This window comes from Quercus robur, chromosome 7 (genome assembly GCF_932294415.1).
Source record: "Quercus robur chromosome 7, dhQueRobu3.1, whole genome shotgun sequence".
Lineage (NCBI taxonomy): Eukaryota > Viridiplantae > Streptophyta > Magnoliopsida > Fagales > Fagaceae > Quercus > Quercus robur.
This window is the reverse complement of record NC_065540.1, coordinates 13,747,034-13,767,457: the sequence shown is the minus strand read 5'-3', so window position 1 is coordinate 13,767,457 and position 20,424 is coordinate 13,747,034. Positions and strand designations below refer to the sequence as shown.

Here is a 20,424-nt window from a genome sequence, read left to right as displayed (position 1 = left end):
GCCTACACCAAAAACTGATTGATATCTTGGTCTGATGACAAAGAGCTATCATCAGAAGCGGACGCCGTAGGTTGAAACTCTCTCAAAAAAAAAAAAAAAAACAACAACAATAGTAATTTACTAGGGTTTGTATGAATTAATTGGCTTTTATAAAGGATAAGAAGAGCTTCTTATTTTAAAAAAAATTATTAATTATATAATATATATATATATATTAAATATATGAGTGGGTTGGGTTGAGTTTGGAATTTTATGACCTGAAATCAACCCGACCCGTTGTCAAAAAAAAATTTGTAACCCAACTCAAACCACCAAGCCCTAAAAACCAACCCAACCCGCTGGATTAGGTTGGATTGGGTCGGTTTTGAGGGGTTGATTGCACACCCCTACTTATACCTACTCACATAAACACAAACCCTAGCGGTAGAGAGAGTAGATACAAGTACGTCTGTTTCTCTTCTTCCCCAACAAATCTCTCTGCTTTTGCCGCAGCCATGTCTCTTTCAAAGTCAAGCACAGACCTTTCTTTGCTCCCACTTCGCAAAAGAAGAAAAGAAAATCCGACCCAATCATCGGAACCATTATATGAATTGATCAACAAACTACCTGATGCTCTGTTGTCCGAGATTTTTTATCGACTCCCTTGTCGATCTGCTTTCCAATTCAAATCCGTCTCAAAGCGCTGGTTTTCTCTTATTTCCGATCCTTACTTTGTTCGCGGCTTCATTCACCACCGCCATCAATTCAGTGAATCAAATTCATCAGACTCGAACTCAGACCCTTTTACTCTTGTGTTACAGAATTGTTTTAGTTCGACTAAGAATTTCCTGGACCTCCTGGTTTTTCCATCCGATAATTCTGGGGACTGTGTCGTCGGTGATGATGTTCTCAACTTTCTTCCCTGTATCAAACGAGGAGTAAGGAAAGATTATCACTATATAATCAGAGCATCGTTCAACGACTTATTGTTACTATACAGAGAAGTTCAGCAAGACTCTATTTTAAATTTTGAGCCAGGTTTTTGTGAGTATTGCATCTGCAATCCGCTTACAAAGCAATGGATCACGCTCCCTCACCTTCCCCTTCCCATCTACAGTAACTTGGACGACGTTATAGTTGGCTTTATATGCGATCCATATAGTTGTGATAACGAGCAGGAATGTAAAACCCATGCACATTACAGATATAAGGTGGTACGCTTTCATCCTCCCACTCACCCCAATACCAAATTACATATGCACATTTTTTCTTCCGACACTGGTGAATGGTGCAACTCAGTTGTTTCTTTGCCACCACGGGGATTGACACGGTGCAGTTACATATCTAAGGAAGCTGGTGTTGTTGCATGCAATGGGATGATGCATTTGGCGAATTATACATATGAAGAACTCCAACTCCAAGGCATTGTTGTGTTCGATCCATTCAACGATGCAGAACGATGCGGTTATATTGAAACACCCATCAGCTTTCCGTATAATGGATACTGGTCAGTCTCTCTTTGTGTGTTTCGAGGGCATCTTCGGATAATCCATCAATATTCTCCATCGAGATACATGAACCAATTTCTAACTGGTGACAAATTTTCTATTTGGGAACTGGAGGATTATGATAATGGAGGTAGATGGTGCCTGAAACACGAAGTTTATATTGCGGACATGGTTTTAAAATATCCCAATCTTGCGAATTTAGCGTCTTTATCACCGATGGTGCTGTTGCCAGCTTTCCACCCAAATGATGATAAAATTTTCTTCTTCAATTTCCGCAATTACATTCTTATGTGGGACCTGCAAACGATGGTATTGAAAGTTGCCATCGAACTAGAAAATACGAAGGAAAACATAGTTGACAACTCAAAATCTCTCGTCCTAAGGCGGCAACAACACTTAGTTGACAAAGCAAAATCTGTCTTCCTACTTCAGCAACAATCATGGCCAACACCAGTTCCTCCCCTCCCATTGAAGTTTGAATAGCATTCTAGTTTGTGTCAAGAAGTCGAACATGAAGTTTGAAAGTTGTTAATTTGAATTGCTAGTCATTGTTATTTATTTAAGTCTTTTAGGTTGCATTTCGGAAGTGACTTTAAAGTCAACTTATTTTATTATTTAGTTTATTTTTGTTATTATTCATGGGTGCTATTTTTTTTTTTTGATCTATTTATAAGTCTCGTTGTACTATTTTTGTTACCTTTTATCTTTACTTATAATATTTTCAGCACTTTTACTTTTATCTACAATACTTTCAGCAAAAATTTTCAACTTCAGCTAAATAAACAGTTATTCTTTCCTTCTTATGCAATACTCAACAATAAAAAAAACATTTGAATTGAAAATTATGTCTTTATTTCGATTCCCATCTTTTAAGGAAGAGTATTTTATTGGAAGTAGTGCATTGTCTATTGAGAATGCGAGAACAAGTCTAGGAAGGCCAACAATTCAAATGCTTCAATGTTAGAAAGCATTTTATACCGAAACAAACTGAGTCAAGTTGTTTGGTGGCAATCTAATAAAAGAAATTCGGTATGGATAGCTAACCATGATTACTGATATATTTAAATTTAGTAGTAGAAAACGTTAGTGTAAAATGACCCCAAAACCTTTTTTTTTTTTTTTTTTAAGATTGAATATTACATTATTTGGCCAAACTGTTTCGCTTTTTACTCATGAATCACCCCAAAAAATATGTGACCATAGTGTTGTAAATGGAACTTGAAAGTTGAAACCTCCAAATTTATGACACATTTTTCAATTCCATTTTGCCTACCATACAAGTGTCCCAAAAACACTATATTCATTGTTGATGTTAGAAAAATGTTCAAATACATATTCAGTGAATCAAACAACCACTATGGGAACATTTTACACTAGCTCTCTCAATTATTTATGTTTGGAGTTCAATTTTTTTTTTTCCTACCATTACTTGCTAGCTAGATCTATAGAGATATGTGTGGCTGAATTTGCCAGACAATTAGTGAGACTACAGGATTCTTATTATCTAGCGATTCTAGCCCTGACACATTTCTGGAATGATATTGTCAAATATAAAATGAGTGATGCAGTTGCTAGTATTTCTTTTTAGATATTTTGTAACCCCCTAATTGTCATTAATAAAATCATTATAGATTTATAAAAGTTAAGAGAAGTTTCTTAATGAAATTCTATCTTAACTTCTTTTTTTGATACAGAAATTCTATCTTCACTTCTAAGTTCTCTATTCAAGAACCAAAAATTTCATCAACTATTGCGACGGGTGAACTAGACATTCACATTCCACACTATGTGATTGTTTACTAAACATTATATAATGTCATGTTTAGAAATAGCTCTCTCATGTGAATTTCAATTAGCTTAACTAAAAAAGTTTCTTATCATCATATAAAGAAATTAGATTAAAAACTTACTTACAAAAAAAATTGATGTCTTGACCTAATGAAAATGAGTAATTATCATAAAGCATGTGTATTGACTTAATGGTATAAAGCAGTAATATTGGAACAAATGCCACAAATTTGAAATCCTATCATCTATATTTATATATTGTTGCTACACTCCTATTGAGTCATATCAGTTTAGCATTTTGGTTCTTTTGCTCCAATTCGGTCCACTTTGGTCTAATTCAGTCCATATGGTCCAATTCAGTCTAATTTGGTCAACTTTGGTCTAATTAGGTCAATTCAGTCCACGTCAGTCTAATTCGGTTCATTTCAGTCTATTTTGATGCACTTCTATGCAATTCAGTCCAATTTAGTCTAATTTGGTCCATATGATCTGATGCAGTCCACTTCAATTTGGTCCACATTGATCTATTTAGTCCATTTGGTCCACTTCAATCCAATTTGGTCCGTTTTAGAGGATGAATTCTTTATAAAAAATAGTAGAAATAAATTTCAACCTCACATTAAATTATTTATAAAATATCTCGCTTTATATGATAATTGAATGTAAAATGTATTATATTTCCTCGAAAAAAAAAAAAAACTTACAAATTTTAAAACACTTTCAAATAAAAAATATAGATAACTTAATTTAAAAAATATAATATATTATATCAATTATACTTTGTTATGTATTTTTTTTTTATAAGTAGAAAGTAATCTTGTCATTTTTAAAAATATTTTGGGACTAATATTTATAAGTGTTTTTTTGGAGAAGGTAATACTTATAAGTTGTATCGCGTAAATTTATAACTAGTTCATCATAAAAATGGATATCATAAGTTTTAAATCCTAACCTATCTATTTTATTAAAAATAAATAAAAATTAAAAAAGCTCACTCATGTCTCTATCCAGGAGTCGAACCCCTGACTCGATGCTTGTTGCTTAGAAGTTAGAAATAGCTCAAAATAAAGGGATCATTGGATTAATTCACTGCACAAATATCAATAACACAGATTTTCAGTTCAGGATAAGAGAGAGAGAGAGAGAGAGATGGCAATCCAACTGAACCACATATCCACGTTCAATTCAAAGCATGAGAAACAACCTAAGCCACCCCTTCCCACCACCAAAAGAAGACCAGCACTTCATGTCAATGCAGTGTCCAGCAGCAATAATGCCCGGCAGCTCATACAGTCCCAGGCCATCAGGGCCATACAGCCAAAGGAAGCAGTGGCAGCCATTAATTCCGATGGCTTCACACTCCTGGACATCAGACCCGTTTGGGAGACAGAGAAGGCTCGTGTGAAGGGGTCACTGTATGTTCCACTGTTTATTGAGGACAAGGACAATAGCCCTCTTACACTTTTGAAGAAGTGGGTGCATTTTGGCTACATTGGGCTATGGACTGGCCAATATTTCACTACCATGAATCCTGATTTCTTGTTGCGAGTAGAGGAGGTTGTTCCTGATAAGGACTCTAAACTTCTTGTAGCTTGTGGTGAAGGGCTAAGGTGAGAATTTCATTTTCATATTCAAGGCTGAAGGCGCTAGCTGGGCATGGATTGTAATAAATTGTCATGCACATATATTGAATGATCTCTCTATTTAAAATCGATCCAATTCATAGTTAATTAATAATTAGATCAAATATTATAAATCTAAGGTGCATTCATGAGATCTTATGCATTGTCAAACAAATAAAGCATGAAAGCATGGACACAAACATTGACACAAGTCACACAATAGTATACATCAATTTTTGAAAAATTAGAACAAAATTAGAATACATACATACATACATATATATATAATGATTATTTTAAGTTTTTAAAATAAATAGCAACTATCAAAATCTTTGAAAATATAATTAGAATCAAAGAAATCTTTTTAAATAATTTTTTTCATCTAATATAATGGGGATGAGCATGAGGATAAGGTATTTTGGTGTGTTCGGGACAAAAACAATTTTAAGTGTTAGGATCCTTTCCATTAAAATGGATTCATTTTATAGTTTAAATTAAATATTACAAATCTAAAAGTATATCTTTTCAAATTTTAAATGACGTGACATTTTGTATACTGTCATATCCAAGATATAAAATCTTATCTATGAAATGAATTCTTTCCATTTTAAGTAAAATAGAGAGGATTATGTTCCAAGCTTTAAAGTGTCTTGGCTTATTTGCTGTCAAATCTAGAAAATAAAATTTCAATTGTGAAACTCTATCCATTTCAAGTAAAATGAAGGGCATCATGTTCTATTCAACAGGCTAAGAAATTAGAACTAACTTGATAATTTAATTAGCAATTTCTTGATTTTGTTGTTGTTATTTCAGGTCAATTATGGCAGCTACAAAGTTATATGAAGGAGGATACAAGAACTTGGGGTGGTTGGCTGGGGGATTCAATCGCTCGGGAGATGAAGATTTCCCAGAAGTAGAAGGGACTGAAAAGTTGCAGTATGCAACAATAGGGGGTGCATCATACTATTTCCTTCAATTGCTCATTTTCTTAGAGAGTGTGGGTAAAAGTAATTGACCTTTGATTTTTCTGTACTTTGGGGCTCAACTTTTCGTTATATTAAATTAGCTGCAAGCAATGATTGGCTTTGAGCAATCAGACTGAAGGGTCCCATGAATTCAAGATCTTTTTTTTTTCTTTCTTTTTTTTGCAATTTCATTTACTACACATGTATTAAGGATCAAATAAGACAAGAGGGTCGGTTTTAAACAAAATCAATCAACAGAATGAGTTTATTTTATTTTTTATTCAGTATGCATATAAACAGATGGGACACAAAATGTTCATCAAAAAAAAAAAAAAAAGATGGGACACAAAATAAAATCAGTTCAAACGTATTTCGTTTCATTTTTTATTCAACAATCAACTATGTGATTTACTAAATATCCCCTACAGCTACATTTCGTTAAAGATGCTCAAGCAGACTTGACAACCTCTGCAAAAGATCCCACTCAATTGTTCAATACAATGGTCGATCTAACTGCTACACTAATCCTTAACGCTATGACTAAGCTAACTAGCTAAGGATAACAAATACAAATTCTGATCAGTCTCGTCTTTAGGATCTCTTTTTCTTTATCATTCTTCTTTTTATATCTTTACTTTGTGAAATTGCTCCACGTGTCATGTACATAAACCATACTGGCAGTTTTTTTTTTTTTTTGGGTATAAACTTGTTGGTTATACGGGGTTTGGTGCCTGGTTTGGATTTGGGATGGAGGTATAGGTTCATAGGGTTTTTGAGCACAGGTTCATCACTGCGATGATGGCAATGGATTCAAAAAGGGTCAAGGTCAGTTTTGGTAGGTTTTTCAACTTATATGTGACAAGTAAAAGTATCTTATGAGACGATCTTATAAGATTTGTTACTCATAACATATGTGGGCCTTACATTTGTGAGTCTCGCATGCTATAAAATGGTGGTCTCATGATATACTTGTTGGAGTATCTGTGTTTCAAACACTTAAAGTATGTTTGTGTTCAGCATTGGTTAGAGATGAGTTTACATATATATTTATAAACCATAACACCATTTAAGTGTTAGCTTGAAAGATAATGGGCTAAAAGTTGGAGTTGGGCTTGGATTGGGTTTAGGCTTGTCTCTTTCTCTCTTGTTCCTCATTCTTTTTCTAATTCTTTTCCTCTAGCCCATTTTGGTTTTGCCCGTTAGGCATTAAATAAGCAGCCCGTTTGGGCATTTAATGTGCAGCCCGTTGGCTTGCACAGTGACCATTACATGCAGTCCTTCAGCCCTCACATTAGTTAGTATATTAAACCCTATATTCCCCTCTTTAGCTCTTTAGTTTTTCAGCTACAGCAGCCACCTCTTCCCTCTGTTTTTGCTCTGTTTTTTTTGCTCATCTCCACTAAAAATTTCAACATCAATTTTTAGTTTTAAGGAAAGGCAAATTAAGGTTGTTCTTAGTTTTTCTTGCTTGAGTGTGATCAACTTGAAAAAATTGCTATAGTCTAATCCTATGGAGTTGTTCAGCCAAGAGAGTCATTTACACCAAGTTCTACTCTGGGTGGCACAAATCAACCTTTAAAGACAGTGCATTTTGCATGATTCTATAGTTTGTGAAATCTTTCTAACTCTATCTATTTATTTTTGTCATTGCTAATTTTTTAGGGTTTGCATTGTTGAATCAAAACTTGTTTATTTAGCCATATTTTCCAACAACACCTTCTATTTCGTGATAGGATTTTTGACTTTGTGGGCCAATTTAGCAGATGGCCGGATTTGTATGGTGATATATTGTGATAGTTGGTGACGACTAGATAAAAGAGGAAAATAATTGAGAGAGAGAGGGGGAGTTCAAATTAAATTAAGAATTTTTTTAATTAAATTTTTTCTGTAATTTTTTTTTTAATATATTGAAATCAATCACATGGCATGCAATTGCAAACATTATTTTCCACAACAGTGAGATATAGAATCATCAATTTCACGATTTCCCTAATTTTTAAGGGTTTAAAAATTCAAACTAGATGTTCAACGAGTCAATTGGTGCCCTTTTACATTATTCCTTTAGTTTAGTTATTAATGAATTGCTTCAATGTGCCTTTATGGACGATATGTGCTTGTAAGATTTCTTTGTTGTTTATGATCTCCGATAAAAAGGGGCAGACAAGACACCCACAGCTGTTGTAAATAAAATCTTCTTTTACATGGTAGACCCAGTAGAAAGGTCGCCTCTTCCAGTATTATATAATTCTAGTGTATTAGCACATCAATGGAAAACTGGAATTAGCGAAAAAGGAAAAAAAAAAAAAAATTCCAAAAATCTAACCTATCAAAGAAATGAATAAAAACATTTCCATTACATTGAATATTACGTGTGTATTCTCACATTCCTATACCCAGAAATTGTTTTATACTGTGGAAAGTCCACTGGAAAAAAAACACAAGATATGGTCATTCCACTTTCAAACAATACCTGATGATCCGGCTACAAATTTACTCAATGAATGCTATTGATTGGCAGGAAAGCATTGGTGTAGACAACTAATCCACGTTGCATATTATTCAACTTGGCTTTGCCCACTTTAACAAGAAATTATGTCGCTTAAACTGTAAAAATCTTTCTCACCTTCTTCATGGTCCTACGACAGACTGGGCAAGTACCAGCCGCCTCCGCTATCCTGCAAGGGTTTAGATTGAATCTTGTCATGAAAGCCTATATTGCCCTCATAATCTGTAAAGGTGCCACAGTAGTACAGTACAGATTGTAACACCTATGTTTGTGACAAGAAAGAAGGCAAATTTCATCTCGTTTAAGCATGGCAAAAAAGAGAAAACATGCTTAGTAACATTTTTACATGTTATATCATATTATTAATACCTGTGCCTCTACCATTTGCAAGATCATAAACGGTGTTCAATTTGTTCTAGTAAAATCTATAATATGTACTTTGGACCAAGCAATAAAGGATTGAGTGAGGCTAGGCTGGGTTCTACGTTCAAATTTTACCAATCAAAAAAGGGGGGAAAAAAAAAAGAAAGAAAAGGGAAAGGATGGAGACTAGTTACCTAGTTGCACATTCAAAACAAGCCACACAGTGCCCGCATGGAAGGAAAAAGCAGTCTCTAGGAGCATCAAAGCAAATTGCACAAAGACGCCGGGTATTGTTAGTGTTTTCACCATCCCCTTGGGACTTCCCTTCTAGGGAAGCCAATGCTAGAAAGTCTTCAATATCATCCTCATCATGTGAAACGGAATCATAAGATGAACCCCAACTTGAGAGATCATCATCCTTGAATGAAAGCAGAGGGGCCCTCTCAGATCCTATATCCCCGTAAGGGACATACCTTCCCTCTTCACGGACACATTGGAACTTGTTTAAGTAGTTAAAGGCGAATAACATGAGCACAGTCATTCCACCTACAAGTGTAAATATTAAGGTACAATTTATAAATAAAGGTTCCATTAAGAGAAGCAATAGAAGAATGAAAGTATACCTATGCCAACAATATATGTGGCCCATCTTGGTCCATAGGACAATCTGACGTACAACTCATCACTGGTTTTACCCTGAAGCAATTAAAGAAAATTCCGAATAACTGTAAAATTTGTTGTACATACAAGGGATTTGAAAAAAATTCAGTCCAGTGGAGAGGGTAAGAAGGTATTTTACCAATGTCTCCAGTGCAAAACCATGTGTGTAATTAAACAATTTTGTAAAATCAAGTGAAACAATGATTTCAAGAACATAGTGCCTATGGAACAAATGATTTGAATATATTAACCATCCAGACTGATATATAAAGTTCAATTTCCTACATTAAAATTTTTTTTCAATTCTGCTCCAGAGTTTAGTCAATTGAGCAAATGATAATAATGACAGTAACTGCCAAGAGAACTACAGTCTTACCTGTTCTGCACTAGGAGAGGTTAGGACAGCAGCATTCCCATTGGGAAACAAAACGTTTAAACCACACATCCCATCAGCAAAAGTACACTTGTAATAAGCTTCTGTAGTATTATACAAATAAGCCTTCACTCTGAGGCTTAAGTGCACCTGTTTAATGTTCGAACCAACAAAAGTTAATAACTTAAATGTTGACAAGGAAGAAACATCATAACTGCTTAAAATATCTTAAATCATAGATAATGGCAAGAAGAAATGACTAGCCATGTTCTATTGAGGAATAGATTTATTGAAATTAAATGGCTTGCTTATCAATAGTCACCTTGTAACTATCCTAGCCCTCATTGAGGACCTTAAATTTCACTGAAATTGACGCTCACTCTAAACACTTTGACTATATGCAAGGGTTACTTGAAACTTACCAAATTAGCAGCTCCAAGATTACAGGAATTCCAGGGTTCCCACCAACCAATTAGCTTATCATATGACAGTGAAAGTAATAAATTGTATTCACAAAATAGTTTCTTACTTTGATGAGCACAGACCGACTAACTAAAAGTCTACCATTCAACTTAAATGCCTAAGTTAAGAAGTGAGTTTAATCAAAATTTCATTCAGTAATATCTCTAGATTTAAAAAGGAAAGGAATTAAATCAATTTAATGGACACAAAATCTAGAGCATTAGGTTAGCAGGATGGAACTGGAACTATGCTCCCCAAGTTTCATAGAATGTGCCTTAAATAAAGGAGGTTTGGGGAACAAAGGGCTTTGTGAAGACACATCCACCCTATCATATTGAGAATGACTAAACCATTTATACAAGCCTTATAAATTGCAGTTTCTATCCAGTTGCTAAAAGTATAAAGGGTATCCAAACTTTCCATACTGAAAAAAGAGAAAAAGTTGGATTGAACGAATCATTTAGATCACTGCATATTAGTCAATGAGTTTTAAAGACAGTATTAGCGAGGGGTGGGGGGAGGGGGGGGCTTTCTTTTGCCCTTAACAACTAAATCAGAGAGAAATAAATGCCATGCTCAAAATATATTCATTACATAAATTGATTTGAATATCAAGCAGGGGCTACAGAATCAGCATTAAGTCATGTAGAGCCATCACTAATAACTGAAAGGGTAGTAACAATCTCACTCTGATGCTATGGCATTCATCATGATTGAAAACAAATACTAGCAAATAATTTCCTTAAATATTATTAAATTCCTTAGATGTGGCATTGAATAGAAAACCTTCCAAGATTCTCAACGTTTCTTCCATAGAATGGTTTATATAGTACTTCAATTTAAGCTCGCTCAATTAAGCAGGACAGATTACAATGACCAAACCAGCCAACTTTTTTTAATTTAACCAATTCAACTACAAGGCAATCCTAATATGCCATCGAATGAGAGCCAAGAGTCCAAAGGTTCCAAAACAGAATTAAACATTAGTTAGTTGATTCCATTTTTCAGTTGTAACACAATATTACTTCTGATAGACAAAACAGAATTTCTTCATAGATTGATAATAGAAAAAGAAGTGTATTCATGGACTTATCATCATAAAGGTTCTGAAATAGATCAAGTTGGAGCCATATCAAACCAGTAAATTATAATATAATATGTTAAAAATTTGCAAAATTACCTCCACTTCTTCTGTGTTTAAGTTTCCTACTGCAACATAATAACTAGAAGACACATATATGTCCTGTGTAATCATGCCACTTCCTGGATAAACAGAAGTTGCCAACATCAGTATATGATTGAAATAAACAGAACATGTCACATATGTACTTTCCAACATCCATCTCACCAGAAATAAGGTTCCAGGATAAGGTGGTATTAGGGTATGTAGGATCCTCAAGCCACTGAGAAAGGCCATCATTCCCTGCAATGTCCCAGCTTCAGAATAATTTGGACAATGAATGCACAATTGCAATCAGTTTATTTAAAAGACAAGAAAAAACACAGACAAATTTCACATTATGCACACACATTCACAGAAGATTCAAAAATAATTATAAAGAAAGGGTAGAGAAATGTTGCAACTATGGTAGGCCTTATGATAGGTTAAATTTAGCTTCAGTGTGAAGGTCAATTCCCAAACCTTGCTTAATGGGGAGAGAGAGAGAGAGAAATCAAATGGCTTTTATATTTTTAACATATTTGACAGTGCAAATCTATAGTCAAGAGTTGGAGAAATTAAGGCAACAGTATCCATTACTAAAACAAGAGCATAAAATTCATTTAGGGCTTAATTGATGTTACTTTAATTGCTTACTATGAATTGTTAGGGCGCCAAGCTTTCACTCAAACTTGTAAAATTAAATGGAGACGTTCCATTTTCATAGAATGTGACTGACTTCTATACATAAGAATTTCTGTGCGAACATGTACTATAGTTTTTTTGTTTTATCCTTAGCACACTGCCTGCGTGATTTGGTTTTTTTTTTTATGTTACTTTCCCTTTTATTTAATGAAGTACTACCTATCTATCAAAAAAGAATTTCTGCACAAACATAAAATTTCTACACAGACACATTACCTTCAGCAATTATGAGAAAAACAGAGGACCCTGGGGAGACCACACTATATGAAATATTTATCCGAGACCCCGCATTTAGCAAATATGCCCACTCCTGAATAAGGATGAAAAAAAAAAAGTTAATCCCACCACGTCAACAATACAATCACAAGGTTCAAGAACATACTACAAATACAGAGTTGCATTAAATATTCTGTCAAAGCAAACTTGCCTCATGAGAATCAACCTGAACCGTGGTATTACGTGTTTCGGACCAAGTGGTAACAGTATCAAGAACCGGAGCTTTATAAAACCCATATAACACTGGACCGGGGCCTGAATCGTTTAGCTCTTCCACCTATTTTAATAAACCAATTAAGATTACCACATCACCACAAACGAACCAAAATCTCATGTCCCACTCTTAGTGTTTCACTTTATTCTTCACAAACTAACTGTGTTATGCCATGTGTTTGATTTTTTTTTCCATATAAACTTTTGTTTGTTCATAAGGAGAATTAAAAGTATTGCAAGCTTGTGGAGCATCAAGTGGAACACGCAGAGCGGGACAGTGAACAGAGGATTTTCATTCACCACAAACTATTCAAAAAAAAAAAATGACAATAAGAATGAAGGGGCAATCACCTTTATATACTGCACAAAAATTGGGTTAGGTTCCAAAAGAAGTGAACAATTAGGTCCAAGCAGTAAATTCACCGAGCCATAGACTCCCAATATCAAAGTCATCGATACTGTAAGCAATACAAAAATCACCAAAACTTAGCTAACATTATCAACCACATTGAAAATGAAATGCTGTGTTCTAACAATCAAAACTTGGTTGAGCTTAATCACTCTTAACAAGCACAATTAAACTAGAATAATTACCCCAAATCTCAAACCCCGCCACATAAATTCTTTTCCATCATTCTATTCTATCCAAAATTACATTCTCTGTTACTCACTCTAACTAATATATAAGCGAATTTCCTCATTTCGAATCCAATCTTTTCGTGTATTTCCACTTATCGAAATTAACATTCTCATATTTTCCAAATCTCAAGTACGGAGGATAGAAGTGTAATTAAATGTGAGAGAGAGAGAAGGGGTACCGAAGAACCAGAAGGTGAGGAGGACGATGACGCAGGACCACGTGTCGTCTCTGATGACCGTTGATGAGTCATCGAAACCCGATAGATCTCCACGATGATAAGGAACATGGCCGACTTGTTGGCGCTCTATCTCATGGCCTCGAAACCGGTGTTGATGCTCATTTTGAGTTTGAGTTTGGTCTTCGTTTTCGCGAAGTTGCGACGAGTTCGAAGACGACGCCGCATTGCCGGAGGTGTCCCTACTGATCGCAGGCGCCGACGAAGAAGTAGAAGTAGAAGCAGAAGAAGAAGAAGGAGCTGTGCTTGTCGTAGTGTCTGCCATTCTAGAGAGAGAAAGGAGGAGGAAGAGTGAGAGAAAAATTGTGGAGGGAAATTGAAACCCTAACCCTAACCCTAGGGGGAGGGAGTGAAGAAGAAGAGGAATGAACAGGTTGAAATCGCTGAAGAGAAAGGTCCATTGAGATGAGACTGAAAGAGAGAGACAGAGTTTCAACTTTCACCAGTCGGTCTTTCTTTCTTCTTTGTTGGAATGGTAGTTGGAGTTGGTGGAAGAGTGACAGTTATTTGGGGTTAGTTCCTTTATTATTATTATTATTATTTTTAACATGGGTTGGTAGTTGGAACTCTCTGGAGGAAAAAATCTTTGTTAACAGTAATTCTTAAATCTTTTCTAATAACGGTGAATGATGTTATCTTTTATTATATTCATGATAAGATTCACTCATTAAATTTATAATAAGATCTACTGTAAATATGAGAGGAATGAGTACCATTTTGCTATATTTTCGAATTAGTACATTAAATGTGGATTACAATAAGAATTGTAATCTTTATTATCAGGAATAAAATGTATTATAATGAAATAACTAATCTTATTCATTAGTTTGGTTGTGAGTTGTAACATTAGAATAAAACTTATAATCTATTTTAGGAAAAATCTTATTCATACAATTATATTTCCTAGAAAATAATATATTTTAAATTTTAGAGAAATAAGTTATTTTTTGATGATTTTTATTTCCATAATTGTTAGGTGGATATAGAAAGTTTATTTATTTGGAAATATATTAATGTTAGAAATTATTATATTTAGGCAAAAATGCAAAACTAACCCTCTAACTTTCATTGTTTTTCATTTTAGTCCTCTAACTTTTAGTTTTGTCAATTCAATCCTCTAACTTTCAATTTTTGTCAATTCAAGGTTCTGTTACAACTCAGTTAGTACTGCTGTTAGATATGCTTGAAACGACACCGTTTTACTCCTTTTTTTTTCTTTTTTCTTTTAAATTTGGAATTAAAATAAATAAGAAAAATATGGAAAAAAGAAAAAGAAAACATGAAGGGAATGATGTCGTCGTTCCCCTTCCCCAATGAAGTCAGTGAAATCTCCATGGCCAATTCCAGTAAACTCTCTCTCTCTCTCTATTCATTTTCAGCTCAGAATCCATATCTTATCTCTGTTAATCTAACATAACTGTGAGTTTCGGATCTACATCTATTTGAATCGGATCAATAATCCAATACTGTATACCTTTTCATTTTCGTTTTATATTCTAATGTAATTAGGACTTTTGGATTGTCAAATTTTTGGGTACAGTACTAGTGCTATTCATCCTCTTGGTGGTATATTGATTTCAATATAATATGGTTGTAATGAGTCATATTATTAAAATCCCAATTGAGAATTAACTTGTAATTATTATCCCTATATATAGCTCCCTGTTTAGTGATAAGTTTGGTACTGAAATTGTTCATTTTTGACTTGATTGTTTGTTATGCTATTTGTGGCTTAACAGGGGTGTAGTTTGGTTTGCTTGATTTTGGTGCATTTGTTCCTGTTTTGTCTGCAAAATGTTATTGGCATTTATTTTGATTTAGGGAAGGGGAATGACGGCGTCGTTCCCTTTTTTTTTTTTTTTTTTTTTTTCAGATTTTTCTTATTTTATTTTAATTCCGAATTTATAAAAAAAATAATAATAATAAAAAAAAAAAAAACAAAACAAAACAAAATGGCGTCGTTTCAAGCATATCTAACGACAGCACTAACTGAGTTGTAACGGAGCCTTGAATTGACAAAACTAAAAGTTAAAGAACTAAAATGAAAAACAGAAAGAGTTAAAGGGTCAGTTTTGCATTTTTGCCTTATATTTACTAAGGAATAACTATTACAACCCTTTTAGAGAGAAATAGTTATTCATCATTTTAAAGAATGACTATTCATAAGGAATTACTATTTCCTGTAATAAAAACATAACCAAATTATTGAATAGTTAAACCATAAAAATAACTGTTACATTACAGTGCCTATTACAGTCTACCAAATGTGCTCTAAGTACATCCTATCCTATCTTTTGAAAGGAAAATAGGATTTGAGTTAAAATTATAAAATCAAGAAAAATAATCATTACTCAGAGTGTGAAATTGTGTTCTCAAAATACTCCTTTTGATTGTGCTTCATTGTGGCTCTATTACATATGTTTTGCTTTTTATTGTTTTTATTGATTGTTTCCTCGTAAAACTTAGTTAAATTTGAAAATGTTTTCAATTAATAATAATTTTTTTATTATAAAATGCTATAAAATATTTTACTTTAAAAAACTAGGTAAAATATTTCACAAAAACACATTATGGCTCACCCATCTAATGGTTGGCTTGTTGGTTCGCTAGTTAGTGCCGCTGATCCAATCAACCAGAGTCAATGGTCTAGTAGTTAATGTCGTCAGTCTGGTCATCAGATTTTCAACTCTAACCATCGGATCGCCAACTCTTGTTACCAAATTGGCAACTTTGATGACTGAGCCACCTCTTTTGGTGTTTGTGTTAGAAAAATAGTAGCAACACAAATGGAGCACCAAATAGTGAGTCGATTACCATTTGGTGCATTCTCTCATTTTCCAATTCTCACTAAAAAAATTCACATAAATATTTATTTCATAACTTAATAGCTGGTATATTGTTAAAGTAAAAAGATTATATCAATAAATTACGTAGAAAGTTGCCAACTCAACCATTGTAAAAGTATATTGTGTTTGTCTTTTTCAATTTAGTAGTTATAACGAGAAAGGACACTAGAAGATATTAGTTGAGTTATAGGGCTCTTACAAATAAAGTGAAAATTGTTGTGTTTGTAGTATTTCTCAATTTAAAAATATTTTTTCACACAAAATCTACATGGCATAATATATATATTTTTTTTTACTAAACCTTGGCATAATATGATTGATATATATAAAAATTGAATGTAATACCTTACAAAAATAATATTAGGTACAATAAAATCTTACAACATTTTCATAATACCTAACTTGTTTTTAGATGTAATGAGTCTAAGCATAATTTTTTTATTTATTTCATTTTATTTTGAAAAATGGTAGGTTGACACCTCAATTTATTGTAAAGATATTGTGATATTTTGTTACATACATAGAAGAACTCATAATATTATACTAAGAGATTAAATTCTATAAGAATGTGGTGTAAAACTCATGTTTTACCCCTCCAATCTCAATATGCTACATCATGTAAAACTCATGTTTTACCTCTCTAATACCCATATATAAATTCAACCAAATTGGAAGTTTACTGAGATGTTATTAGGTGTGATATGATATATTGGATTTTAAGTAAAATGCTGAAGTGACAATCTTTTATTGGATGATGTAAAATATGGATTTTACACCCCATCCTTATCAAATTCGGACTCTTATACTAATCATAATTTACCATCTAAACATTTATGACATAAATAAATAAAAAATAGTCTGCCTCTAGCATTACTCTTTCCAAAAATGGGATGCCATAAGCCCTTCCTAGTTGGGCCCAGCTTCCCCATGCAAGGTGCTTTATGTTTCTTACAACCTTATTTAGAACCAAATCCTTGGGCACAGAGGTTCTTGTCCCGATGCCTTTGTCATACCCCTGACTGAGTCTCTGTTGGTAATGAGCCAACTTAATGGTTGCAAGTTCTCTCCTTTCTTCAATCAAGTCTAGGCTTGTAGACAAGAGTTGTTTGTTTCTATTGTTGTCAAACTAGTTGGTCCTCATTGTTTGGAATCTCGCCTCTAAGGGATAACTGCCTCGGAGCCATACGTCATAGAGAAGTGGGCACTTCCTAGTTGGGGCCCAGCTTCCCCATGCAAGGTGCTTCATGCTTCCTACAACCTTCCTTAGAACTAAATCCTTGGGCACAAAGGCTCTTGTCCCGATGCCTTTGTCATACCCCTAACTAAGTCTTTGTTGGTAATGAGCCAACTTAATGGTTGCAAGTTCTCTCCTTTCTTCAATCAAGTCCAGGCTTGTAGACAAGAGTTGTTTGTTTCTATTGTTGTCAAACTGGTCGGTCCTCATTGTTTGGAATCCCGCCTCTAAGGGATAACTGCCTCAGAGCCATGATCTATTTTTTTGCATAAGCAGATCATGGGCAGATTAGAGAGTAAATTAAAATTAAATTCAACATGTTTGCTTTAAGAATGTTAGACAAAAAATCACAATTGATTAGAATATAGATATACTAGTAAAGTTAGATGGAATAAAAGATGAAGGTCAAGCATCTTGGTTAGTTGGCCGAATTTGTGAGAAGTGAAAGTCTGACTTTGCTTAACACAGAATAATATCCTAACAATTTAATTCGTTGTCAATTTTTTTTGGCTGAATAAGGGTAATGTTTTATTATAGGATGGGCATGAGTCATGACATCATGGGTCATGTGGCACAAACATGAAACACCCAAGTAGTAAGAGAGGAGATGAGATAAAATTAAACTCATTTAAAAAAAATCATAATTTTGTTTTGGTTAAATTTTATACTTGAAGTCTTGAACTATGATATATGATTTTTTATATGAAACTAATTAATCTTGATTTAGTTAGTATTAATTCATTGAGTTATGTGTTCATTTCATCTTTGCTTGGGAGTATATTATATAAGGCGATGGGGTGATTTTTAATGTTAAGCAAAATTGTAATAATAATAATACCTTTCCTAAATTATATTGATTATTCTACACGTTAAAACTTATTTTATTATTGTCATATTATAATTTTATATTGTAGTTAGTGTTCATTTTATTTTAATTTTTAAATTATAAATAATTACTAGAAATTTTCAATTTGAATATGAAACACTTTATTTAAAAAAAAGGTGAACAATAAAAAAAATAATTGAATCTCAACTAAGATCTCTTGATAACTTTGTTACTAGCAAAATTTATATATATAATATGTCAGATGAAAATCTCACAATAAACAAGAAATTTATCAAAAAACTAGAAGCTACAATGAAATAATGCAATAAAAATTATCATAATCATGTTTAAATATGTTATATAGCAATCTTGATTATCTAGAAAGATTGGATTCTTTTTCCAAATGTATGTATTGCTTACATCATTTACTTGTTGAATCTACAAGAAGAAAAAGTTATTCAAAATCAAAATTAATAAAGTCATACTTAAGATTAAGTATGACACAAAAAGATTAGGCGTATAATTATTGGTTCTATTCTCAATAAAAAATAAGATGTTAGCAAAACTTAAATAGAACACCGTCATGCTTTGCATGATCTCTTGCGCCTACCAGGAGAAATTATTAGGTTTACTAGGAGGACTGTTGACGAGGTCCTCCCTAACCTCCCAACCAATAAAATGCTTTTATTTATGCAAATGTGACATCATTTGATAATTTTAATTTTTAATTTATTGTGCTGATTGGGAAGTTCACTCACACATTTGCATAAATGACATTATCTCATTGATTGGGAGGACCACATTACAGTCCTCCTGGTGGATCTAATAATTTCTTGCCTATCAGGATTGATTTGCTTTAATTTGCTTTTGGAGTTTCAACTTTGAACGCAAATTTGGAAAATGAAATAGATCTTTACCGATAAGCTAGCAAAATCAGTTCTTGAGGAACCAAAAAGAGAACCTCTACCAAATTATCAATGAACTAATTTGAGGCAAACTCATGCTATATATACATAATTACAGATATAGAACACCACAAAAGATTGCATTCATCGAATCAACCATGATTAGGACATGCAATACTAGTAAACAATTAAAATAACTATAATTAATTAGAGTTGGCCCCAAACAGAGAGAAAACAGCCAGAATCTTCTACTTACAGTTCTTTTTGAAGAGAACCTTCTAGAGTTGATGAACCAATGAATATACATAAAGCCGGTACCTAAATTTGGTAGTTCAGATAAGTGTTTATAACGACTTTCACAAGTGGGTATATATAAAAGACAACCACAAAGTTCGTAGTGGGAAAGTTATATATAAGACAACAATACATAAATTTTATACCAATATTCAATCTCAAATATTCCAGATATATATGAAGCTAAGGAAGCAGATGAAGAAAGGGGATGGTGATGATCAGCTTAGGTTTTTCCTCAGAAATGGATGGAAGGTTGTGGGCATGTGCAAAAAAGGATGGTACGTGGTTCGGAGAAAGCTAAACATATAGCTCCAAAACCAGCTTTTGCAAGACCAGATTCATTCTCAGCCATATTGTGGTTATCAATATTATGAATGTTATGCCAAGAAAAAAAAAGTTTCAATCTCTTTAGCTAATTGATTAAGATATTGTTGGTTTGAGCATGTATCATGTATGTGGTGATTCTCTGCTCAATGCAAACGTTGCTCGAGTTGATTTGGTGATTTTTTTTTTTTTTTTTTTCATGTAAAAAAAGAATGTACATTTTTTTAAAATCTTAAAATACAAATGCATATTTGTCAACAGTTATTCACTCCTCTAGGAGTACCACGTTATCTAGCTAATGTGGTTCCCCTTTCCAATAAAATGAGTAACAAATTATATGTGACAAATTGTTATTGTTAGACTTTTATTCTCTTTATCTATACTATTTATAAGAGGATTCTCCTCTTTAAACTGAATTTTTATGTGATTCAGAAATACTCCTCAATATTACATTTAACAAGAAAAAAACTTGAGAACAACACCTTAAAAATATATCTCTAACTCCACTTAAAATGTCTACAAAGTAGAACACTCTCTTACT

The 20,424-nt window shown here is 33.3% G+C and overlaps 3 protein-coding genes across 3 annotated transcripts; 2 read left to right on the top strand and 1 right to left on the bottom strand.

Moving 5' to 3' along the window:
• Positions 1 to 494: 494 nt before the first annotated feature.
• LOC126691041 (putative F-box/kelch-repeat protein At4g22430) lies at positions 495 to 1,970 on the top strand. Its single transcript, XM_050386120.1, has one exon. The coding sequence runs from the start codon at positions 495 to 497 to the stop codon at positions 1,968 to 1,970; it is 1,476 nt and encodes a 491-aa protein (XP_050242077.1).
• A 2,388-nt stretch (positions 1,971 to 4,358) lies between these two features.
• LOC126692373 (rhodanese-like domain-containing protein 10) lies at positions 4,359 to 6,142 on the top strand. Its single transcript, XM_050387964.1, has 2 exons — positions 4,359 to 4,885; positions 5,711 to 6,142. The coding sequence occupies exons 1-2, from the start codon at positions 4,425 to 4,427 to the stop codon at positions 5,910 to 5,912; spliced, it is 663 nt and encodes a 220-aa protein (XP_050243921.1). The 5' UTR covers positions 4,359 to 4,424; the 3' UTR covers positions 5,913 to 6,142.
• A 2,055-nt stretch (positions 6,143 to 8,197) lies between these two features.
• On the bottom strand, positions 8,198 to 13,923 carry LOC126692372 (E3 ubiquitin-protein ligase APD2). Its single transcript, XM_050387963.1, has 10 exons — positions 13,398 to 13,923; positions 12,931 to 13,037; positions 12,518 to 12,643; positions 12,307 to 12,400; positions 11,575 to 11,649; positions 11,407 to 11,489; positions 9,768 to 9,914; positions 9,355 to 9,427; positions 8,926 to 9,277; positions 8,198 to 8,537 (listed from the first exon to the last, which is right to left on the bottom strand). Exons 1-10 carry the CDS (start codon positions 13,717 to 13,719, stop codon positions 8,462 to 8,464), a joined length of 1,455 nt encoding a protein of 484 aa, XP_050243920.1. The 5' UTR covers positions 13,720 to 13,923; the 3' UTR covers positions 8,198 to 8,461.
• Between the last annotated feature and the right edge of the window lie 6,501 nt (positions 13,924 to 20,424).